The 26,774-nt window shown below is 36.6% G+C and overlaps 3 protein-coding genes across 16 annotated transcripts in view; 1 reads left to right on the top strand and 2 right to left on the bottom strand.

Annotated features, from left to right (window-relative positions):
• Positions 1-9,087, top strand: part of zeb1a (zinc finger E-box binding homeobox 1a) — a 45,222-nt gene extending 36,135 nt beyond the window's left edge. For all 3 annotated transcript variants that reach the window (XM_087241317.1, XM_087241318.1, XM_087241319.1), the window contains 3 exons: positions 2,530-3,093; positions 4,752-4,917; positions 7,996-9,087. In XM_087241317.1, the coding sequence (XP_087097443.1) occupies positions 2,530-3,093; positions 4,752-4,917; positions 7,996-8,501 (1,236 nt within the window). In that variant the 3' untranslated portion in view covers positions 8,502-9,087. The remainder of the gene's footprint in view (positions 1-2,529; positions 3,094-4,751; positions 4,918-7,995) is intronic.
• LOC147846472 (uncharacterized) overlaps positions 1-26,774 on the bottom strand; it is a 563,173-nt gene that overhangs the window by 182,828 nt on the left and 353,571 nt on the right. The window lies entirely within an intron of this gene.
• Positions 18,553-26,774, bottom strand: part of arhgap12a (Rho GTPase activating protein 12a) — a 48,123-nt gene continuing 39,901 nt past the window's right edge. For all 12 annotated transcript variants that reach the window (NM_001126407.1, XM_087239751.1, XM_087239752.1 and 9 more), the window contains 6 exons: positions 24,178-24,294; positions 23,988-24,086; positions 21,709-21,786; positions 20,581-20,715; positions 20,275-20,380; positions 18,553-19,806 (listed from right to left, as the gene is read on the bottom strand). In NM_001126407.1, the coding sequence (NP_001119879.1) occupies positions 19,632-19,806; positions 20,275-20,380; positions 20,581-20,715; positions 21,709-21,786; positions 23,988-24,086; positions 24,178-24,294 (710 nt within the window). In that variant the 3' untranslated portion in view covers positions 18,553-19,631. The remainder of the gene's footprint in view (positions 19,807-20,274; positions 20,381-20,580; positions 20,716-21,708; positions 21,787-23,987; positions 24,087-24,177; positions 24,295-26,774) is intronic.

Below are 26,774 nucleotides of genomic sequence, written 5' to 3'. Positions count from 1 at the left end.
CATATTTCATTCCTCCACGTACCCCTAGAAGGAAGCCCGCGTACCACTAGTGATACACGTACCACAGTTTGAGAACCACTGCCTTACACCATTTAAAGAGCTGACCAGCAGAAAGTTATTTTGTATAGATACAAGATGTGCAGTGTAGTCAAACGAAAACTAGGTATTATTAAGTGAACCTGAAATGTAGTAATGACTACTTTTCACTTAAGTACAGATTTCAGGGCGTACTTTTTTACTTTTACTTGAGTACAAAGTGTAGTCAGTAATTTTACTTTCTTGAGTAAAAGATGTGTGTACTTTTGCCATCTCTGGTTGGGGGTAATGCATTACAAGTATTGCAAGTTACATTATAATATCACTTTCCTAAGTAACGCATTACTTTGAGAAAAATAAGTAATTATATTTAAGTTATTTCTCAGTGATGGGTTGTGGCTGGATGGGGCATCTGCTGCATAAAAACGTGCTGGATAAGTTGGCGGTTCATTCCACTATGGCGACCCCAGATTAATAAAGGAACCAAGCCAAAAATTAATGAATGAATGAATATTTGAGTTATTTTTCTGAAAATATACGAGTTACTTTTTAGTTTAATTAATGAGCTTTAAAAAAAAAAAAATTGCTGAATTAAAATGAAATTAGTCACAATGAATCGCGCAGTTAATGAGAGAATGTGATTGTCATTGTGAACACAAAGTAGTAGTCTCAATGACAGTGATTTTACTTAAGACAAATAGCACAAAAGTAGCAAGCACATTGCTTTAAGCGTTCAATAATCTGTATATATGGCATGTAGAGGTCTGGGGTCAGGAAGTTCTCAAATAACATTATTTAAAAAAATATTTTTAAAGGTAAATGTAGGTGTAGGTTATACAGTGCGTTGTTAATTGCAGAGCTCCTCTATTAAAGAAGAAACAATGAAAAAACTAGTTCTGAAAGAGATCAAGCCTCTCAAAAAGTAACTCAAAAGTAACGTAATGCATTACTTACCATAAAAAAGTTACTAGGTAACGCAACTAGTTACTTTTTTGCAGCGCAACTCAATATTGTAATGCATTATTTTCAAAAGTAACTTTCCCCAACACTGCTCCCAAGAATTGGTATAATTGGTATAATATTTTCTTATTTTTATTTTAATTGATCTTATTAAAATGTCCTAGTTAAATTTCTTAAGGCCGACTCACACTGCGATTTTTATTATTAATTTTTATACATATATACACATATATATATATATACACATATATATATATATATATATATATATATATATATAAAATCCTGAATGATTGTAGCATGTCAGACTGAATGAACATGGCTCTCATGTCACCCTGTAAGATCTCAGCTGTCGTAAAGTCAGACTGAACAACAATGAAGACACGCCAAACACGAAAGAAATTGTTCCCACATTTTGAAATGATTCCTTATTGCAAACGAAGAAAAAAATCTGTTTTGACATTTCCCCACGGTCGTTTGAGTTGTTGCATGAATCCCATCATCAAATTTGAAGCTTCTATTGATTTTTGGATTGATGGTCATCGCAGCTGTTGTCACACTGCAGGAATGTGCCTGAAATCCTCTGACACGACCAGAGATTCATTGGTGAAAAAAATCTGATCGCAACGGGCACTAAGCGTTTGTCAGTGAAGTTGTCAAACCAACGATCAAAGATTGCAGATTTTAGCTTAGGATTTCATGAATCTTTTAGGATTTCCCAAATTTGTCTGAGGTGACAGAATCGTGGCTGAAATCTTAGTGTGAGCAGGGCTTTAGTTAAATATCCCGGACGAACCCCCATTACATGTTACGACCCTTGATAGAAATCTGTCTAGGAAATTAAAAGTAGTTACATTAAGATGACTAATATAATAAACTAATGGTAAAGGTGGCAAGAGAAACACAAAACAACAAGTTAGCATCGCATAAGGTGCGTTTACCTGATGATTAAAGTTGCATGTCCGCCAGTTCCCGCCTCTGAATGAGCGAGTTTGAGCTACTTATACATTAAGGTAGTGTTTAGAAAACAAAACACCCATGCAGAAACTCGACACAGAGGAACATTAAACCCTAGCAGCCAGCTAGCATTGTGGAAAGTGCCATTGCAGAGCAACACAAGCAGCATGCAAAAGTATAAATGCACGATTACCTGCAAGGCAGTGTCTATGGGCCATAGCGATCACTCGATGCAGTATAAACAAGCCTTGAGCTTAATCCCATCAGCTTGATTCAAGTATTATGCTTGGATGAGGTAAAGTGCAATTGCAATATTCCCTAAATCTCAACACAGCAGAGATTTCTGACATTATGTTCCCCTCAGCAAAAATTTGGATGCAAAAAATGTTAATGGTAAAGCTTAACCACGAATATTAGACAAAACATTAAAAAAAACACACACAATCAGGGACTTAAATGCATGCAATACTCTTGTTAAGCATGACATTTTTTGTGTTCAAGTTAACGTTATTGCTTTGAAAATGAACAAGTCTTTTTCTAAACTTGAATGATCTTTCTCTTTGTTATGTAACCAAGAAAACACCACCATCTCCTGAGTCTCAAGAACCAACCTCAACTCAAGACACCCGCACTCCCAGTCCCACTCCTCCCCCTGACTCCAGCCCCTCAGAGGAGGAGCAGAACAGAAGCACTGCCTCCCCCGCGTCTCCACCAGCCAGTGTCTCCACTGATGATCTGGTCATTGTGAAGACAGAAGAAGTGGAAGAGGAGCTGCAGTGTGAACCGCTGGACCTCTCGCTTCCCAAATCCAGCTCCACTCTACCCGGAACCATCACTAAGCTACCTGTATCGTCCCAAAAGGAGCCACTCAACCTGAGCAGCCTCAATAAGCAAACTCTGGCAGGCAACACCATCTATGTGGCACAGGGCAGTACGGGGCCATTAAACATTATGTCCGCCTCATTGCCAACGCTGGTGGCCATAGCAGAGCCAGGCGGCGTTCCATGCATCAGCTCTGCAATATCCGGAAACAAGCGCACAATACTCATACCGCAGCTCACCTACACCTACAACAGTACCGAGGCACCCAACAATGCCTTGACTGAGAAAAAGTCCATGGTGATACTCAACAACAGTCCGGTAAGCTCAACACACACCGATATTAGAGAGTCTCAGAGATCCCACTAGGGCTGAATTGTCAATATATCGTTTGAGCATGGATATCGCAATGTGTTTATCCGCAATAGTTTATTTATTAACGATTAAAAGATAAAGATTTTATTTTTATAGTATTGTAGTGAAAATATATTCAATAATACATTTGGATACGGTTTGACTCCCCTGCAAGCTTTAAAGCATGTGTATTTAACCTTTATTTTTGCTCTGTAGTTTATATATGCTTGTAATTTATTATATTTTATGCAGGTACACTGCATAGAAAAATACTTGATCTGACCAGTCCTTTTAAATTAACAAAATCTTTCCAAATAGAGCTATTCAAATCATCTGGTGATATAATATTCATATCGCAATATACAAATATCGCAATGTCAGAGTTTTTTCAATAACATACAGCCTGTTACGATCCCGCACGATCCCCCAATTATGTTACAGTCCCTAGTTAAACAAGACTCGTGATCATAAGACAACGTAAAATAAATAAACATCATCCAATGTGCTCCAACTAAGTTATTTATTAACATAGTGTAATACGCAAAACAATCCAAAATGACAAGCGATGGGGAGCCCAACAACGTAATAAATAACAACCAAACAAACCAAAAACAAAGAGTATAAAGGAGAACACAACAATAAAGCTGTCAAAAACTTTGGTGGCATGGAGGAATGAGCGAGAAGTCCGCTTTCTCCAGTTTTAGGGCCTACTCGCACTATGCTATCCGAACCGTGCCCAGATCCGCTTCCCGGATCGTTTGAGAAGTGTTTGTGTCTGAATCGGGCTCAGGCACGGTTCACTTGGCCAGCCAAAAATGACAGATTTTGTAGCAAATTTGATAAATTCCTGCCAATATTTGCAGCTTTTCTTGTGCTGTTTAAAAAATACACACAAATTTTACACATCTAAGTTTTTCATTATTTTTTGACTTCAAGAGTCACTGGACTTTATAATTTATATAAAGAGAACATTGAGAGAAAAACATAAATTGTTCACCTCATATAATCATATTAATCCTATTACATCATATTTAAAACTCAGAGTTTAGCTCCAACCATCTCCAACCCACACCTGCTTAATAGTTTCTAGTAGTCTTGAACATCTTGATTAGCTGGTTCAGCTGTGTTTGATTAGGGTTGGAGCAGACTGTGCAGAGCTGCGGCCCTCCAGGAATAGAGTTCGAGACCTGCGCTCTAAATCAGGGTTGTCAAACTCAGTTCTTGAAGTGCCGCAATCCTGGACAGTTTAGTTCCAACCCTGCTCCAACACACTTAAGCTGCGGTCACACTGTACTTTTCGCCCCATAGACTTCTATCTAATCACGTCTAATCTTGTTTAATCCTGCACCTTTTCGCAGCGCTGTACCACAGAATTTCGCAAGCTCAAACTTCAGTTTCACCGCAGCTTTAACTGCAGGTTTCAAACAAGCCTGAAGGATTAGTTTGATCAGTTGTGTTTAATTAGAGCTCGAACTGAACTGTTAAACGCGAACATAACTTTGTTCAAATCGCAGAATCATGAAAAGTCAGGTTTTTGGTCTTTCAGAGTCTGGGAAAAGTCGGCAATTTGTCTGTACAAAACATTGGTAATTTCATCTCATTTGCTGCATGTTTCTCTCCTGCAGAAGATGGCCGACGTCACTTCTGACTGCACATCAGAAGAGCAGAACGATGAAGAAATGCAAATCATAAAGAGGAGGAAGACTTTCACTGGCATGTACGCCTGCGATCTGTGTGACAAAATCTTCCAGAAGAGCAGTTCGCTGCTGCGACACAAGTATGAACACACAGGTATGTAAACACAACTGAACGACATGTGACATGTGATTTACAGCTTTTAGATGCTTAAAAATGTGTTCATAAGTTTAGGTGAAAGACGAAAAGCTATAGCTTACCTGTTAGTGCTAGTGGCGATGAAAAAGCGCATGCTTATTTTAAAAAATAATCAGTTATTAATAAATACACAAAAAAGGAAAAGTAAAGAAATTTAGTTCTGAGTTTTAGTAGTCAACGTTAATTAATTAATTATCTTTCAGTTTAGTTCCTTATTTATCAGGGGTCGCCACTAGTAATGTGTGATACCACTGGTTTCCGATCCGATACAAAGTAAAATAAAGGCGAGTATCGGCGATAATACTTTGCAATAAAATCGTTTAAGAAATTAAAGTAACAAGTAGGGTACTTAAAAGTGTTACTTTATACTGAATACGAGACATATTATGGGTTATTCTTGTTTATTGATGAGGAATTACCATACAAAAAAAAGAGCAAACTTACATATTTATTCACAGCATCTGAGCCTGAACATCTTAACATAAAAACAATAAACATGCACATCTTTTACTTTAGTGACATGTTAATCCGGTCCCCTTGAAAATTAACTTTTTTTTTTTTCACAAAAACCCAAGCCCCCAAAATACAGCCACATTGCCACATTTTCCCCCTGAACCTGGATAGTGCCTACTGCACCTAAGGACTCTGTAAGCGATGTCTGTCTCGCCCCAGCAGCACCTGTACCTCTACTTTCCTCCTCTTTTAATCACGTTGTCATATTCTGTCTTGTGATTTATATGTAGATGTTTGATTAGGTTTGTGCTATTACCACAGTACCTCACTGTCTGGTTATACGTGTCACAAACCACATCGCTTGAGTTTATGGAAGTGAAGTAGCTCCACACAAAACTTTGCTTGCAGTCACCGATATCTATTGACAGCGTGACTGACCAACATGTGCCAGCGGACTGAGTGGCTAGCTAGCGTGCTCTGCAGTTGTACAATGCCATATTTCGCACATGACTTGGCAAGCGGAAGAACAAGTAGTTCCGACTAAGTTGGCATTATTCATATAAACTAGAGTAATTGTGGTTACCTTCTGCTGTATTTTGCTCTAAATGATTGAAATATTGATATTTTGATAAGATAATTGATTCTAGAACACACAAAGCTGATATTGGAGATATCGATATTTTAGTATCGAACCGCACACCACTAGTTGCCACAGCAGAATGATCTACCAGCTATTCCAGCATGTTTTACACAGCAGATGTCCTTCCAGGCTCAACCCAGTAATGGGAAACATTCATACACTCTCACATTCACATACTCATTTAAAGTGGATTAAAGTAGATAATTCAACTTTTCAAGTGGATCAAAACCTTTTATCATAGTGGTCCTAAAGCTATTAAACAGCACCCATTCTTCTCTTAGGACAACCTTTAAAATATTTTGATCCACATCAGATGTTGACTATTGTAGTATATAATTACAGTGACGTAGAAGTGAGAGTATGTAGAAGCCTTTGTGCTGTTTTGGTCACGTAACACCCGATCTAGACACTACAATAGCCAGCAACACCTGCTAGCAATTAGAAAAGCTAAAAAGAAACACACAAAACATCTGATGCAACATCGCCACCTGCTGGTCATTTTCTACACACAACATTCTATTATTGGCAACCATGTCTCTGTAATGAGATGCCTTTTTTTCATCCAAAATAAAAGTCCAAGGGTTTGACCTTTGCTTGTAAGAACTTTATTCTAAAATGCAGAAGTGCGCACGTTTTTGCGATTGTTTTAGATCTTCCGATTCAGCTGCCTATGGGAGAAATGACTAGGAATAATAAACAGCAGAAAATGATCAAACTATTTGCTCTACAAACAAGTGTGTTTGAAGTAGAATAATATAAGAAGACAATGTCAGTTTGCACCATCAAGCAGCATAACTAGTTGTTTTTATAGTCTAAAATCAATTGAAGTGAAAGAGAGGCCAAAAGATTCTGATGGCTACGTCCGCTCGTACATGAAGGATAAGGTCAATAAGACTCATTTTATAAAAGATTAGAATGTGGATATGCACAAGTCATTCAATTTCTTCTACTTTTAAGTGTTAATATGATTGTTATAGAATGGTCAAATAAATCAGTTATTATCTCAATTTGTAATCAATTTATGACTACTGCAAATGTAATGTGAATATTCTTAGAAAGCAGTCATTTTGTCTGTATTTAAAGTTTAATCATAATCATTCTCAGTGTTTTCAGGGGGTTTGCAGGGTTTTATAACAGCTTCAATCTCAAAAATAAAATTTTAGCCGTTAAAAAGTCTTAGATTTACTGGAATATTGTGTTGTAGGTCTCAAATCTTTTTTTAAACAGGTTCTAATTTTGCTTTGTTCATATATATAGCTACCCAATCTGGCCATTAACACCCGTACAATCACCAACAATCCATCTCAATGAAACCTTTTTATTTAAAAATCTAATTTTTAACGCCTGGCCGGTGGCTCAGTGGACAGCACTGTCATCTCACAGCAGAAAGGTCGCTGGTTTGAGTCCCAGCTGGACCAGTTGGCATTTCTGTGTGGAGTTTGCATGTTCTCCCCATGTTGGCATGGGTTTCCCCCACAGTCCGTAGACATGCGCTGTAGGTGAACTGGATTAACTAAATTGGCCGTAGTATATTAGTGCGTGTTAATGTGAGAGTGTATGGGTGTTTCCCAGTACTGGGTTGAGGCTGGATGGGCACCTGCTGCTTAAAACATATGCCGGAATAAGTGGCAGTTCATTCCGCTGTGGGAACCTCTGAAATAGAGGCTAAGCAGAAGGAAAATGAACATTTGGTAAACAAAATTGTCCGAAGTGTATGTGTAAATGTGAGTGTTTGTGTGGCTGGAAGTACATCCACTGCGTAAAACATGCCAGAGTAGTTGGCGGTTCATTTCGTTGTGGTGACCCCTGATAAATAAGCAACTAAACTGAAGTAAAAAAAAAAATGAATGAATATTGTGGATTTTCATGATCACGATATATTGAATAACTAGATATCAGCGTATGTCAGTCTACTCACCATATTGCACCATTATCATCCACAGGCAAGCGTCCGCACGAGTGCTCCATCTGTAATAAAGCCTTCAAACACAAGCACCACCTGATCGAGCACACGCGCCTTCACTCCGGAGAGAAACCCTACCAGTGTGACAAATGCGGGAAGCGCTTCTCCCACTCGGGCTCTTACTCCCAACACATGAACCACAGATACTCCTACTGCAAGAGGGAAACACAGGAGCTGCCCGAACACATAAGCACCTCCACCACTCCTCCATCACAGCCTGACTCAGACGAGAGAGAGAGCGATGAAGAAGAAGAGGAGGAGGAAGAGGAAGACGACTTATCAGCCGTGGACATGAGCGACATCAGAGTGGTGCAGATAGGAGACGAATACGATGATGAGGAGGAGAGCGGAGTGGAAGAAGAGACTGAGGATGGAGGAATGATAATGGAGCTGGAGCTCGGGGAAAATGTGGAGACGGAGGAAACGAGGGAGGACACGGTTTTCACTAGTAATGAGGAAAACATGGAGATGGAAACTGAGGATTGAATTTGCTGTGAAGCCTCAGCTCTTTACTGTGTATAAATCCCAGGTGTGCCTGATTTACATAAAACAATGATTCCTTGTTGGAGAGAAGGAAAAAAGAACAACAAAATAGGAGAAACTCCCAACACAACTAGACTTCATAGGACTTCGGTTGTTTTGGCTTTGTTCCGTTACTGATCCGGCCCGGTATGTCAGTTTATCTCAGTGTTCACGTGTTTTTCGTTGCTCTGTACAGTCAAGATTTCTATACCTTTATATTTGCCAATGAAGTTTACGAAAAAAATTCAGTATTTTAAGAAAAGTTTTGAAAAACAAAGCTAAAATTCTGCACTGCAGGTATAACTGGTTTACTTACAGGGGTGATTCTCATGAAAACTGTCTAAGAGGGTCATTTTTCACTCCAAAAATTTTTACAAATGTTTTAGGAGCATCACAGGCATTATTTTAATCATAATTTAACACCTTTCAGTAATTTTCACAATTGTAACATTTGTACAGATCCATTGTAAATATGTTGATTTTATTTCATGCCGTATCTTTTGAATTAATGCCGTTTTTGATAATAAAATAGGGTTGGGCTGATAAACAATATCGAATCGCTATCAAATTTATGCGTATAACTGGAGCTGCACGATATTGGAAAAAACTGACATGATTTATTTTCATTTACTGCGATATATTGACCATCTTGACGGATGTAAACTAAAACAATAGTCCCAACATATTCCCTCTCTTACATTTTTAATCTCTATAGCTTCCGAGAAAACAAAAAGAGCCATATGTTGATAAATAATGTTCTCATAGCTGTTTTAACAGTAAGTTATGATTGAATTGCCTCTTGTTACTATTATAAAATAGTGTGATAAGCAGGAAATGTTCACAGGCCAATGACATGACCACACTGAAATGGTCTCTATTGCGATAAAAATGCAATTTGACTTGAATAGCTTGTAAAGATCTATGTGGAATTGATTGTTGGCTATAGGGGAGCATGTCTGCATAAAATATTGGCTTATTTTTAAAATGACAAGCAAAGTTCAGTACAACAAAGAAAAGATTCAAATAAACAATGATTTATGATTTTCTGGAGAGTAAAGCAGTATGCAGAAGCTAAATTAAATAATCACTGTATAATAATACCAACAACAACAACATTGTTTTCATTGAGTAAATAATTATATAAATGTACACTTTAACCTTTAAGCTACAAATATTTGGCTTGAATTTGCTTGAAATGCTTGTTAAAAACACATGCAAATAATAAACCTTCAGTCTAAGGGTAAAATGTTAAATTATGGATATGTGCATAAAAAATGGTGTATGGAAACGCCAAGATGTGCTTACATTTTAAAAAAGCACATAAAAAAAAACATGCGCATAACTGAGTAGGATAAAGTTTTATTCGATAAGAAAAGATGTGCATAAACTACGATGGAAACACTTTTACCAAACACATTCCAGTATGCGCATTAAAGTCATGTGATTTTGTTATAAGAGATCATGTGATGATGAAAATGTGTGTGAACAGACAAACCAGCGGCCGAGCACATTGTAGAACATCTGAAATGTTGTTTTGGTCATTGTAAAACTATAGAACTGTTTTAGTAATAGTTTTATGTTATTAATGACCTCCAGAATTGTCAAGATTATCTGTGCTCCAAGTCTCATGTCTTTAAACACCACTACGCGTTCATTGCGTCATCATCTTCTGAAGGTCAAGTTATTTATTAAATAAAAGATTGACGCAGCTTCTCCTACTGCAGCAAATTCCGTTTTTACTTGTAATATTTGGCACCAGTTAATCAGGAAGTGACGGTTTTGTTCTCTTTGACTACTGGGATGGAAACGGTTTAATTCACACATCTTTTATTCCAGTTTTGCACATAAATTTAATTTGCATCTTTGGATTCTAGTAGCTATGTCTCCTTCCACCTATTTTTATGTGTATTTTGGATATGCACATAAAAGAATAATAAAAAAAAACGCTTGATGGAAACACCAAGATACGTATACGCATAGCACGATAAACTTTTTATTCGATGAAAAAAGATGCTTATAAACTGCGATGGAAACACTTTAACAAATTCCAATATGCGCATTAAAAAAGGTCATGTGATTGCGTAATAAGAGACATATATATGGACAAAACCAACACTATACGTGTTCGCCCACTGAAGCCAAGCAGAGCTGCGGCCGGTCAGTACCTGGATGGGAGACCACATGGGAAAGCCAGGTTGCTGCCGGAAGTGGTGTTAGTGAGGCCAGCAGGGGGCGCCCAACCTGTGGTCTGTGTGAGTCCTAACGCCCCAGTATAGTGAAGGGGACTCTATACTGATCAGTGAGTGCAGTCTTCTGGATGAGACCTGACTCCCTGTGGTTGTTAAAAACCCCAGGATGTCCTTAGAGTAGGACATCCTGGAGTAGGAAGAGTAGGGGTTTAACCCCGGTATCCTGGCCAAACTTGCCCACTGGCCTCTGTCCATCATGGCCTCCTAACCATCCCCATATCATAATTGGCTTCATCACTCTGTCTCCTCTCCACCAATCAGCTGGTGTGCGGTCTGGCGCAATATGGCTGCCGTCATGTCATCCAGGTGGATGCTGCACACTGGTGGTGGATGAGGAGATTCTCTCCAATGTGTAAAGCGCTTTGAATGTCCAGAAAAGCGCTATATAAGTGTAGGGAAATTATAATTATTGACACTCTAATTTTTGTGGATTTGTTGGGATATTCTTTTAAAAGTGGAAGCATTAAAATCTTATGAGATAATAACTATCAAGATTGCGTTTGTTTTTGTCGTATCGCCCAGTCCTATAATAAAATAAAATAAGACATGGTTCTCATACTGAAGGCACATTAAAAAATATTTTGTCAAATAATTAATTGCAAATATACTATTTTTTTTGTTCATACAAAAACAGAATAATAGGTCCTTTTTTGTGGATTGTTTTGGGGTGAAATATGGCCTGGACATTTCTTTGTGAGATTGACCGCAGATACTTAATGCCTCAAGTTTAGAGTACCATTCAGTATTTTATTTGACTTTTTGTCTCGTTAATTAGGCAAGCTGTTATTGGCATTGCCTCGTTTTCCCATATGATTGTTTGTCTGCCTTATGAAGGACATTGAGATGCACTTCACTAGTGAGAGTTTGTTTTTTAATCATTAATTATGAAGACATACATAGGAATGCTAGTTGTCATTTATCGGTTGAATCATTGCAATTTAAACCACAAAATTGTAAATGAATAGTCCTAATTATACTGAGAAAATACATTTTTATAAGCACTCCAAAATATGTTGCAAACTGTTTGAAAAAAAAAAAAAGAAATAAGACTTTTCACAATCTTCAGTGTTTGTCATTTGAAACTGGAAGAGTTTCTCACGTGTTGTTTGATTTATACGTGTGTGTGTAACGTGTCAGTCGTTGTTTATAGGACACAGGAGTCAAACTCAGTTCCCTGGAGGGCCGCAGTTCTGCACGGTTTAGTTCCAACCCTAATTAAACACACCTGCTCAAACGAAGTCCTTCTGTATGTTTGAAACCTACAGGTTAGTATGTTGGAGTTGGGTTGAATCTAAACTCTGCAGGGGAGCGGCCCTCCAGGAACTGAGCTTGACACCCATCATAGGAGATGCTCTGAGGAACTGCACACCCACAGCCTTATGCAAGACCGCCAAGCTGTAAGTGCCATTCACAAACATTAACAATGCTCAACAGTCACACTGTGGACAATCTAGAAGCTACCAGGAAAATAAGCCCGACATATTGGTCAAAACCCAATCCCAACAGATTTGGCTAATGCAGTGTTTCCCAACCCTATTCCTGGAGGCACACCAACAGTACATATTTTGGATGTCTCCCAGATAGGATACAGCACATCTATATAGCATCATTTGAGTGACACTGTATAACAATAATGAATAATTTTACAGTACTGTGACAGTCAGGGTAGATGTTAATAACTTACAATTAATGGGAAATTTAATAAACAACAAATAGTACTCGGTACAGCTCCTATTTTTACATTACTGAGATGGGTTTAGGGTGAAGGTAGACGTAAAAAAACAATAAATAGGAAATTTAATAAATAATTCTCGTTAACTTCTGGCCACAACCAGCTCCCTTAAGCTGCGGTCACACTGGGCTTTTCCTCCCATAGACTTCCATTCATGCACAAAGACATGAATGCATCGGACCGGAAACGCAGGGTCATGCATGCAAAGTTCAAGCTTGGTGAACTCTGACCAGCGAAATCGCATCACTTGACTGCGTGAGACCAATCGAGAATCAAAACATGACCTCTCTGGACAGAAATTGAAAACATGGAGCAATCGCTTGCTTTTAAAAATGGCTGATAAGCTTGTTTAATCCCGCCCCTTTTCACAGCGCCGCACGGCAGAATTTTGCATGCTCAAACTCTGTGACCACAGCTTTATCTGACCCATTAACTTCAGGTTTTGGAGTCTCATCCTATGTTCTGAGTCGATTCAGGTGTGTTTGATTAGGGAGAGGTTGAAAATGTGTTGGTGTGCCTTTAGGTACACAGTTGGGAAACACTGGACAACATACATGACACTGCCCTCTACCTGTGATAATCTGAAATGGCACAGCGTTATAGCTCAGTTTCGATGTTTAGAAAATGTTTCCATTTCCGTTTGCCTAATTTAGATGAGTATTGCAGATTAGACTATACTTCAATAAAGCATAAACCTGTGGAAACTGTTAAGAGACCACATGAATTTTATTTGACTTTTAATGATTTTCATGAAGTTAAACCATTGGTATTGTGTAGTTTAAAAATAACTATGGAAAAAACTAATTTGTAAAAACTTAAAATCAGTCATTTGCAGAAGTTTTAAACAAAATAAATTCATGACACAACTATAAATCAAAAATATCTGGAGAAACAGAGAAATTTCAAGTGGTCTCTTAATTATTTTCATAGCTGTACGTAGCCCTACCAAACTAAATCAATCCAAATTTTAACACAAATCTTTTTATATCCAAATGTTTTGGCTGTTTTTGAGATTTAATGTAATTTCAGCTATTATCACTACTTTTATTATTGTGTCTGGAATCATATATGATCAAATAAATAGCCAAACCAAGTCATGAAAACATAGCAGTTAGATGCAAGATAAAGGATGAAGTAATATAGTAAATGTTCATCAAAGGCGGCAACACCGAAGCTCCAAAAATACAAATTTATTAAATTACACGCTTTGTGTCTGATTTTTAATTTAATAAATTTGTATTTTTGGAGCTTTGGTGTTGCTGCCTTTGAACATTTAATTTGCACCTTTTGCGTTTTTGGCTGAGCACCCAGTTAAGAGGGATGTGCGTGCTTTTGTACAGTTTTTTCATTGAAGTAATATAGTAACCATAGGACATCATTTACTCCCCTCTGCCAAATCTGTTTCTTCTGTTGAATACAAATGAAGATATTTTGAAGAATGTTGGACCACCTGGACGACCATAGTATTTTGTTTTCTTTCAGTGTCCAACATTCTCTTCATTTGAGTTCAACAGAAAAAAGAAACTCATTGAAGTTTGGAACCACTTGAGAGCGAGTAAATGAGTCATTTTGCAGGTTCACGGCCCTACCGACAAAACCAAATCTTCATCCAGACCATTTGTAATAAGACTTTGAAGTGCACAACGAAAGCAGCACTTTGGAAAAGGCGCATAGGATTAAACTGTTTTATTTGATTGCGAGCAGACCTTACAAGTATTATTAAGTTCATTGTATTTGAAAATGTTTATTCCTTTTGAGTTTATGCATGTGTATATTGTGTAATACCATCAGTATTATTGTCACTGACAAATGTTTCATTTGTAGAACCTTTTTAATATACGTCTTATTTTTGTATTGCTTTATTTATTATAATGTGTGTGATACACAACTGTAGTTTAACACAATGTATTTTAGAGTTAATCTCAGTGCCACGAAGGATGTTAAACCATCATATACAGTAGAGAAAAGCTGAACTTTACAGTATTAGTTTGATCATTTCAAGTTATTTTTGAAAACTACCACAGAAGGTCGATCAGGCAGACATTTGCACCCATTGCTTTGTCTTTTCCAGCAGCTTCACAGTTATTAATAGTAAATGACCCTTAAACCTGTGATGAAGAGCATGAATTCACGTTGTTGTTCTAGTGTTGAAGTTGCCATTTCGGAACCAAAATCAGTCAACCCATTTTGTCTGCGTTTGTTTTCATTTGTGCCAACTCTGCATTGTGTGTAAATGTCACATTTTCCATGAGGTGATGATGAACCTGTTTGTTGAATTTCTGTTTGTTTGTTTCCTTTTAAGACGCCCAAAAAATAAAATGAAGTGAAGCACCAGGACTTTCTTCAGTTTCTTTTACTCTCACTTAGGAAAAGCACTCTCTTAATGATTTCTTTTTATTTACATATTTATTTCAGGCCAGCAGCCTTAATATACATTATTTATTTATTTCTCTTACTGCTAGTCCCATGCTAGTTTCCCATTCGAGTAAGTCCTCTGTGAAGTGGACTTTAGGGTTGGGCGATGTTGACCAATTTAACATCGTCCATCGCAATGTTTCACATAAGACATTGTCCGATGGCATCGTCGTCTTAGGCGGTGGTAAATAAATTATTGATTATGATTAATTAAATCATAATGAATAATTTTTTTGTAGCCCACTGTTTCAACTACCTTACCTGCATGGTCTTTGTTTTAGCCATAACCAAATCACAAATAAATAAAAATACACACAAATGACCACCTGTCAATCACTTTTTCTGCAGGACTCCGGCATGAATAGGCAGAGTGATCTGTGTGGTTATAAAGGCGCTGAAAAACTTGGTTGTTTCCTGTTGGTTGTGCACATTTTTTACCAAGCAACACTGTCTTGAGGTTTAGGCTAAAATGACTAAGTACAAGTGTGAAAGTGAAAGATTGAAGCAGTGTACTGACGCTGTGACACGTTACTTGATAGATTCAAAAGGCCAAAGTGTCGTTAGATAGAGACTAGATATCAACTTTAACAACTATAGTGAGACACGATCAGGCAGTACATCCTTGATAAACTGTTCGATGTGCACTGCTCTCTGGGGTTTTGTGCTCAAAGCAACTGCTGACTGCTGGAGCTCAGATGTGCGCATATGCCAGAGTGTGTGTGTCGTCACATGATGTGCGTTTTCAGCGGTATTGTGTGGACAGAGGGCTTTTCAGTATTGCTAGGTGAAACGCCAGAGAGGACGTGGATCATTTTCGTTCTACAACACCATTTTAAAAGTAAGGCATATTAGTGTAAACGGAGCCTAAAGCTGCGTCCCAAATCGCATACTTATGCACTATTCTACGCCATTTTGTAGTATAAACAGTGTAAGTAGTGTGTTCACACTGAAAACTCTAAAAATAGTAAGTGCACTTTAATTACCCAGATGATGCAGTCATTTAGCCCGCAAATGAAGTGTGGAATGATGGATACTTTACGCACTCAACGACCACAGGTTTGCTTAAGTAGCAGAAAAGGCGGAGCTATCAGGCGCATATGTTGTATAACTTTGTTTTAGTTGGTAAAAGTAAAATTCTCCTTCGAGAGTGATTATAGCGCCTCCCGATGGTGAATGCGGTCTACTCACGGCAGGTATTATTTGATAACTAGGTTGTTTATTTCACTGATTTGGCAACCGTCAAACGTCATTAGGGAAACGGTTTAAATTTCCGCTTAGTGTGCCAAATCTAATCCATCCGAGGGATTTATCGACCAGCAAAGCACAAACAAAAAGGCATCCCTTCCAGTGCTCGTTTTTATTCACTCCAGGTAGACTAATGTAGGGTCAAAAACTCTACAATACACAAGATGTGTCACTTGTATAGTTTTGAATGGGGAAAAGTGTAACGGTCAATATGGCAAATGAAGCCCCGCCCTCTAGTACGGAGCCAATCATTGAACGCTATAAACTGAAGATTCTCTGGGGACCAGATGTGTGCTTTCACTACAGTGTATGTGGTCAACAAACACTTAAATCTCAGTGAATACTTGCTTCACACACATAAGAAATATACTCATATAAAGCTTTAAATCTGAACTTTTAAATGAACCAACTACACTTGAAAACAAAATGTTTTTAGGTTTTGTAATCTGTATGAAACGAATGTGAGGTACAGTTCATCCTGATAAACGCATATCACATGACAGCAGCAACTACTCCACAAACGTGTAAACAGAGTCGCTGTCATTTTTGAAGGAGATTCACCATCACGACCAAGTTTTGGATTACTTCTGAAGAGCGGCGCGATCAGATGATCATTATCTAGAGGATGATAATGTGTAACACGACCATAAATGAGGTTGGTGTCATGATCTCATTCTTTTCGAGTGCGCATGCGCATTAGCTTGGGAAACCTGAAAAAATGCAGATTTTGTTTGATTTAGACATTTACAACCGAAACTTAAAAGACGGTTGTTGTTAAATCTAATTGGTCATTTATAAATATGTAGTGCAGGGGTGTCCAAAGTCTGTCCTGGAGGGCCGGTGTCCTGCTGATCTTAGCTCCAACTTGCTTCAACACACCTGCATGGAAGTTTCTAGTAAGAGCTTGATTAGCTTGTTCAGGTGTGTTTGATTAGGGTTAGAGCTAAACTCTCCAGGACACCGGCCCTCCAGGACCGAGTATGGACACCCCTGATGTAATTGTCAGCTTGGCAAACAGTTTTGGAGAATTTGATGTTTCCCCATTCGGACAGAATGCTGGAGCATACTGCTCGAGAGACGTTTCAAAGATGGCCGCCGAGTGAACAGACTTGCCTTAAAGGAAAACATACTCACTATTACCGAAGTCCCATTGGTATAGGTAGGGTCAGACAGAATCTGCGGACATTTTTTGCTATTTCTGCAGAGAATTTTTATTTTTTTAATTTATGCGAAATGACTATAGGAGTATAACAACTAAAAACTTAATATATGAAATAAATAATAATACCCTTTTTACTTTTTTATGGTTTTATGATTACAGAATAAAATAAATCATATGAACATTTTTATATTACTATTATTTTATCACAATAATATTAGTAAAATTAATTAAAGTGAATAATATAAATTCACACACATTTACACAAGTAAATACATAGACTCAATGATGGGCTAAAAATCTGCAGATTTCTGCACACGCAGATTCTGTGTGGCCGGTGTGGGCCTAGATATAGAGGACAATTTTAATTGCAGAATGTGCTGAGCGGGGATCGCGAGGACCAGGATTGAAAGCTGTAGTTTTAGACAAAAGTTACTTCCCAACATATCAACATTTGATAAAAAAAAAAAAACAGACCACAAATAAAACTTCAATTTGATACTAAATGTGTAGTAAAAAATTACTTTTTTTCTGAGATTTTTCCTCTGATTGCCTATGGATATATATTTTAAAAAACATAAAAGGCTAAGTCTTTATTTTGATGGTCCCTGTTGCACATTTTGTTGACTAAAAGTTGAATTGCAACTACATGCCAATTACTTCTCATTTGAGTATTAGTAGACTGTCTGCTGATACTGCTGATACTATCTGTTGATACTGCTCCTGCAACACTTTTAACTGACTATTAGAAACTTTTCAAGTACATGTTAACCAACCCCAAGCTTAACTCCAACCTAACATTCCAATTGTAATCTAATGAGAATTAGTTGGCATGTAAATGCAATAACTTGCATTCAACAAAATCTGTTGACACCATTAAAATAAAGAAAAACTTGCAGTTCTTATTAGAGTGAAATTAAGGAGCATTACAGAACAAAACAAAAAAAACAAATAAAAATGCAGTGAACAAAATGTATCAAGACTAATTTGTTTTCATTTCTCCTTTCATGCGGTTGGCATGCTACTTTTTGCCTATACCAGATTCTCTAATCAATACTTTGATCATATTATCAGATAAAAAAAAGTTTTTATTCCAGAGCAGTAGTTAAAAACGAAATGTGAGAACATTCACATCAACACAAATCAAAACACACAATGCTGTTTGCTGCCCTCTCGTGGAGAAACACTGGAAGAAAGCACACTCCAGTAGGTCAATGGTTTGCCTTGTCAACTTTATTTTCATCAAGACAAAGTTCTGTGATGAAGCAGAATATTTGACGAATCACATTCGACAGCCTTTTTCCAAATAGCCATTTCTGTAATAACTCTCATAAAAACTTTAATAAACCAGTCTCTAGCATCAACACAATTGTGTTGCCTTTACTTCCATGTGCATTTAACTCATCATCACAAGCACATGGACATCAATAGAAAGCTCAGTGTTGACAATTTCTGCCACATTCTTCTAATACAAAAATCTTCAAGTGGTATTTTATCTACAGCGCACTGTATTCTCAAGATAAATAGGTTGCCAATGCATGTCTTGGGTCTTGGTAAGGAAAAGCAGTGGGTCTAATGTCCTCTTAACAGGGTTAAATGTGCACACATTTCATTCCAGTGCCTTTGTAAAGAACCAGGATAACAGTACTCCCACAGTCTGAAGTACACCTACAGACTCGCAAACAAGGGCTTGTACGTCCTTTGATACTGAATCGATATTTAAAAAATGTGGGCTCCCAAAAAAGGTGGTCCATAAAGGATCTACATAATAACTCCAGTGATTTCAGCGGTCACTTCCAACAGGCCAGAGGAAAATGTAACCCATCCAAGGTTTTAGTTTAGGATAACGTCTGTCATGTCAGACATTCAGTCGACAAGCCGTATGAGAGTATTTTCATGGAAATATGCAATGCAAAAAGTCGTACTAAAAGTGAACGGAAAATGAAACACATCAGTTCTCTCCCATGAGCATCACGTTTTCAGTCGGACAGAAAATGTTGATATGTTAATCCTCATTGCTCCAAACAAATCCAGTAAAGGCCTTAGTCCAATGGATTTGGGTGTGTATAAAAATTAATTCCAACCAAGAAAAACGGGACCATAACTTAGTCCATTAAAATTTGAGAAGAAGTCTCGTCTGTTTTAGCTGAAGCCAGAATGGATTTTTCCAATACGTGCAGTTCTTTCATGTAAACGTACCAAAACACTGGCAGTCAGTGGGCTGTTCAGTCAGTGGGTCTTCAGCAGTGACTAGCCCGTTGAGTTTGGTCAAAGGTTTCCTGTGCGTGTGTGACCTACCTGCCAAATATAGTGTCATACTCCATAAGAATGAGCTCAACGATCTGGTTCTGGTAGACCATGTGCACTGCCATATTTGCTGTCTCTATCTCGGGGCGGAGGAGCGTCGGGCCGAACACAATGGCTACACTCTGAGTGGTCATCCTGTTCTCGTCCACATGCTGGATCACTCTGAAGAGAAGCAAAGAGGACATGTTTGTGAAAAGAGGACATGACATACACTGCATCTAAGACAATTACATTCTTTTTCCTTCAGCTTAGTCCCTTATTAATCAGGGGTTGCCACAGAGCGTATAAACCAGGCTTGATGTGAACAGAAATTACAGTGCCATTTTCTTTAAACCCCATTAAATATAAATGTGAAGCCTAAAGCTTAAAAACAGAACTGAAATTATCAGTGTGTGTGTGTGTGTGTGTGTGTGTGTGTGTGTGTGAAATGCTCTATAAAACAACTCGCAAGTCTCTCATTCAGCACTTTTCTAAATATGTGGGGTCTTGCAAGTTTTGTTTCTGCTTCCCGTTAACAGGAAGTCCCAGCAAGTTTCAGTAGATTAAATATAGGAGTCAAAAATTCAGATTTCTAAACAACCCACAACTGCCATTATAATCATTTGTTCTGTCTCCTCCTTTTATACTCACTTCTTCAGGTGTTTGAAGAGAACCTGTATGGTGTCATGGTTTGGCCGGGGCAACTTCTTCATCAGATCCTTAACCGTCTGAACTTTCTGCTTATAATCTGGCATTTCTACATAAACACACACATAAACACGCACATAAACACGCACATAAACACGCACATAAACACGCACACACACGCACACGCACACACACACACACACACACACACACACACAGACACAGACACAGACACACACGATTGTTTAATTAATCACAAGAATCACAATTTAGCAGCCTTGTCTGAAACACTGGTCTGTCTCCACTCACTGATAGCAGAGATGAAATCACTGAAGAACGTATAGGTGAACAGAGGCTCTGGCAGCTCACGGAAAAACATCTTCAGAGCTCCAGTGGTCACGTGAATGTCCTCCCATTTACTGTCACCTAAATCTATTTTCTCTTCTGGAATTATGAGGATCACAAGGACACAAATCATCAATCTTTATATATTACGCAACGTCAGCAGTTTACATCATACAACACTGTATCAGAAAGAGCTGTACTGCCAGGTATGTTTAATCATTCAAGTGAATTTGTTTTCTAAACAAAAGTTTCCACAGTGCAACAGAATAACAAAGACAGGATAAAAACACAAATAATAAAGGAATAAAATAAATATATAAATAGAGAATAAAAATATAAACTTTGACAAATACATGTACAGTATATTACTATGTGATATTGTATTTATGCATTATATTATATTATATATTATATCATATTATATATTATATTATATCAAATTATATTATATTATATTTTATTATAGTATATTATATCATATCATATCATATATTATATGACATTGTATTACATTACATTACATTATATTATATATTATATTTTATTATTTTTTATTTTATTATATTATATTATATTATTTTATATATTATATCTTATTATATTATATATTATATCATATTATATTATATTATATCAAATTAGATTATATTATATTTTATTATAGTATATTATATCATATCATATATTATATGACATTGTATTACATTACATTACATTATATTATATATTATATTTTATTATTTTTTATTTTATTATATTATATTATTTTATATATTATATCATATTATATTATATATTTTATCATATTATATTATATATTATATTATATTATTTTTTATAATAGTATATTATATTATATATTATATATCATATCATATTATATTCTATTTTATTTTATTATAGTATATTATATTATATATTATATTATATTTAATTATAGTATATCATATCAAATCAAATCCTATCATATCATATCATATCTTACATTACATTATATTACATTATATTATATTATATTATATTATATTATATTATATTATATTATATTATATTATATTATATTATATAAACCACAAAGGGGGTAAAACGTACCGTGATTAACAGCAAATCTCAGTTTTTGTATAATGGCCAAATTTCCACTGACTCTGTACAAACCATCCACTCCTAACCCTGAATGAAGAGAGAAAAAAATGTAAATATTATGCATTACAAAATTATAGAATGACTTCATCAGAAAATCCATTAAAAGGAGACATCTTAACAAGCTGAGGCAGCAACAGATGCTTAGGCGCAGGCTAGGCTTTTAGGTTTTGCAACATGCTAAATGAACACATTTCTGAAGTGATTAGGATTTCAAATATGGTTTTACCATTTCTTTTCCATTTCATGACAAGGCCGTTAAGCATTTTTGAAAGTTAGAAGAGTCTGAGTCCAAATTAATATAACAAGTAGTGGTGGGCCATTATCGGTGTTAACGCGAGACTCTAATGGCAATATTTTTTTATTGCCTGATAAATCTATTCTCATAGTTGAGTTGGAAGCTGCGTATGTTCTACGCAATCTATGATGACATTCACTTGATATTTTAGCATGGATGTCTACCTGACCGGTGAGCCGTCTGACAAAAAAAGTGCCTTTCTGAATCAAATCAGCAGGATACCCTTCTGGATCTTTCACTTACTTCGAAGACACTACTGACTACGCTTACATGGACATCAGTAATCTAGATATTTGCCTTAATAGACAATAATATAATTAAGGTGTTTACATGAAGTGCTTTCATGTAAGAGTTTCCTGTAATTTTGGGTGACTTTAACTTTAATCATTCAAGCCTCTGTGACAATCTGCAGTATTAGACACAAATAGGAAGTAAGGACTGGTCAGACTGTTATGGAATTTAATAACGGATGCCGAAGGGAAAAAACTTCCATATTTCGTTATGTGTGTGGTCCTTTACTGACAGCCGCGTGTGTGTATCTTGTTGGAAAATATGGCGAAAAGTCCTACATGACGGTAATAGTTTGATCGCAGTGTTTACTTCAGTAATGCCACTAATATCTGCATACTCCACATGTCTTAATTCCATTTCTGTTTAGTTCAGTTGTGACTTTAGTCAGATTAAGATAATCACAAATCGCTGTTTTGAGCTTATGTAGGCCTACAGTTGAACATTCATGTTTAACTGAATAAACATTTAATAAACACAAGTACATCTTATTGAACATCATTTATTTTCATCACTTATTATCATAGTAGAACAGTTTCTTAAGCAGTTTGTGATGCATATTGGAAACAGGAGATGAGCCCCTGGTCTAATGTGCCACCTGGCTTGAGAAACCCATTCTCAAAGACTTATTATTTGGGTAGCACACATATTCTGAATGCCTTCGGCAGAATTCAAATGAGCCATTTTAATGTAGATTAATTCCAAGATTACAGTGAGATTAATCAAGATTTAAAAAATTAATCTATGCCCGTCTATAATAATAAGTCAGTGTTTCTCAACCATGGTCCTAGAGGACCACCAGCTATGCACAAATGTCCGTGTCTTCTTAACCAAACACAGCTGATTCAGATTCTCAGCTCATTGGCAGAGACCTAAAGACCTGTAATGGGGGTCCTGGTGATCCTCCAGGAACATGGTCGAGAAACAGTGTAATAAAGCATACAGCCAAACAGAGCATACTGCAAGTAGTAGAATTAACCAAAACAACAGTAAGACAACTATACGTGTGCATACTTCTAATAAAATCTAAAACTAAATTATAAATATATATTAATATATATATTTTTTTTAATTTTTTTTTACAATCAATCATTGTTAATAGAAAATTAAATTATTATTTCCTTTATTTCAGACACTTAGTACATGTTTAAAAACATAATAAATTAAACAAAAAAACAAACATACAATCATAAATATATTAACTTAATTTAAAAATGTTTCCAATACCAAGAGTGGCACTTAGGATTACTTAGTGTGGGATAACTTAAAATCTTTATATTTGTATTTCTTGAGATTCATTTCATAATCGATACACAAAATGATGCATAGATTTCCTTAAAAAAGCATGAAAAGTGGCAATATTATTATATACACACATTTGACTTTTATTAAGCAAAGTTTTAAGCAAAAATTCGTAGGTCATCATTAAATGCCACCAGGAGCTTTCTCATTTTAACTTGGCTATTTACACCACAAGTGTGCTTAATGACTTTAAGATTTAACAGGCACGCATGCACACGGAATCAAATTGCAAAGGAAATATCCATTTTCATCTAATCTACTCTATAAAAATAAGAACAATGCAGAAATAAATATATTAAAAACCTGTAAAGTTACTAAAACAAAAAAAAAGATTGAGAAGTACCGTTCTTCTCCACTTGCTCAATGCACAACCAGACAAAGCGGGGGACAGTGGAGTTTTCTCTCTGACACAGACTGCTCAAGCTGCAGCCGAACACTTGGTCTATGGACAGAGAAAAACATTCATTTAAATACAAAAACATTGTCTGAATTTTAAACATAACACTGTGTCTGCTTATAGGTGCGTGTAATACCTTTAATGTAGCCTTTGTCTTTGACAGCTTGTAAAGTAGGTCTGCCAAGGAGGAGAACCACCAGTTTGTTCTTCTTCTTCTGTTCTGCATTGTCCATGCTTGCAGTTTTCTTAATATCTATAAGACAATGGAGGACGATGTGTTTAATGAATGCAACACCTCTCTACACGTGCAGTGGTCAATACAAGGATTGGTGACTAAAAGACAGAAGCTAAGTGGATGAAAGCGAAATTTATTGGTAGAACTGCCAATGTCATGAATATTAATAACAACATTAATAAACTAAAGTATAAGACTGCAATCTGCTCCTGATGAATATGCAGTAAGATTAATATGCATTATTGCACATGATTATTTTACATTTCATGACTTTTTTTATTTGAATGTCGTTGACATTTTCTAGTATTTGGGATTGGTTTAATTTGCATGCATGTTTGTTCTATTCTCTTATTTAGATCTCAAACAATTATTCTCCTTCTGAAACAGAAAAAATATACAGTTATATAATGCATAAGATGCTTTTAGAACGTTTAACATAAGTAAACAGTACAAGGACTAAAATGCTATTCAATTGCTTGAGACATTAATTAGCAGTGATTCCCACAGGTCTGAAATATACTTGGCAGTGGTAGCTGGATTGAAGCACACCTTTTACTTTCAAAAATATTTATATTCTCAAATTAACTCAATTTATTGCTCAAGTTCTCCACAGCGATATGTTTTACCACCACTATTGTTTGTACTTTACACTAATGACTGTCAGAGTAAATTTCAATCAAGGTATATAATCAAGTATGCTGATGATTCTGTCATTGTCAGTCTTTTGCTTGATCATGAGGAGGGTCATGGCCCAGTGTTGGACAACTTTGTTACTTGGTGCAAAGACTCAAAAACTAAAGAAATGCATATTAATTTTCGACGCAACTCTATTTTTAATGCTTCTACTACTACTATAAACGGTACTGTTGTTGAGACAGTGAGTGAGTATAAATATCTGGGCACCATTTTGGATGATAAACTGAACTTTGAGGCCAACACTAATTTTATCTGTAGAAAGGCAAATCAATGACTGCTCTACTTGAGGAAGTTGAAGGGATTTAATGTGGATAGGCCTCTTAGGACATATTATTTCACTTTTATTGAGTCTCTTTTAACTTTTGCAGTAATATGCTGGTATGGTCATTTGAGGGTGACAAGTAACAACAGATTTTTAAAAATTGTTCTTTAATCTCAAAAGATCTCGAGCATAAACCTTAATAGTATCGGGCAAGTGTATGAGATGAGAGTCAAAAAGCAGGCAATGTCCATTTTAGCAGATGAGAACCACCCACTTTATTTAAAGTTTTGCCTACTGCCATCAGGCAGAAGGTATACTTATTCTAGACAGGCAAGGCCCAACAGATATTTGCATTCATTTGTTCAAACTGCAGTTGGGTTATTAAACACGCTTTAAGTTTTTTTTTCTTCTCTCTCCATGATTAATTTTATTGCTTACTGTTATTTTTATGTTGTTGAGTGTGACTTGTTGCTGTCAACTGTCGGCTATTGCTGTAAACCTAATAGCCCTTCAGGGACAATAAAGACATTCTAATCAAATCTAATCTAATATTTATTAAGAAACTGTTATAGGGCAGCACGGTGGCGCAGTGGGTAGCACAATCGCCTCACAGCAAGAAGGTCTCTGGTCAGTTGGCATTTCTGTGTGGAGTTTGCATGTTCTTCCTGTGTTTGCGTGAGTTTCCTCCGGGTGCTCTGGTTTCCCCCTCAAGTCCAAAGACATGTGGTACAGGTGAATTGGGTAAGCTAAATTGTCCATAGTGTATGTGTGTGAATAAGTGTGAATGGATGTTTCCCAGTGATGGGTTGCAACTGGAAGAACATCCGTTGCGTAAAACATATGCTGGAGAAGTTAGCGGTTCATTCCGCTGTGGCGACCCCAGATTAATAAAGGGACTAAACGAAAAGAAAATGGATGAAGAGAAGAAATGAATGAAGAAACTGTTATAAACGGTGTCTTAATGGGTTAAAGTTAAGAGTTTTACTTGCACATAATCTACACTTTACAACTTTTCTTGGATGAGTTCAAAATAACAAGAATCCATCGCAAAAATATAAGTCTCCAGCCTGCCATTGTTTCTGTTTCTGTCTGTAGTAATGAAGGGCGATTCGCGAATGAACTGTTTGTTTTAACAGGATCTTCTAAGTGAACTGGTCGAACCAGTTCATTAAGTTGAACAGAGTTATCGTAAAACGGTTTTGCATCTTCCGTAAGTACTAACATACCGGATACCCCCTTTAACTTGAAATAAACCCATATCAGTCAGTAGAACAGTTAAGAGATTCAGTTGGTAGAACAGTAAACAGACTCATCTGCTTTTAAAGACCTGATGATGGTGAGTGTGAGCTGACTGTCTGTTCACAACATGCTCTCTCATTGAGTGTGGGATTCAACCTGACTAAGGTCATTTTTATCCCGCAAATATTTTTTGTAAAAGCCAATTAAGCAAGGTAAAAAGAAACTTGCGCTACATTATTTTTAAAGGCAACCCAAATAATATTACAGGGTTCATTCACATTTTTACTAGTAAAATTCCATG

The sequence above is a fragment of the Danio rerio genome, chromosome 2 (genome assembly GCF_052040795.2).
Source record: "Danio rerio strain M-AB ecotype USA chromosome 2, GRCz13ab, whole genome shotgun sequence".
NCBI classification, from domain to species: Eukaryota; Metazoa; Chordata; class Actinopteri; order Cypriniformes; family Danionidae; genus Danio; species Danio rerio.
This window is presented reverse-complemented; position numbering and strand designations above follow the sequence as displayed.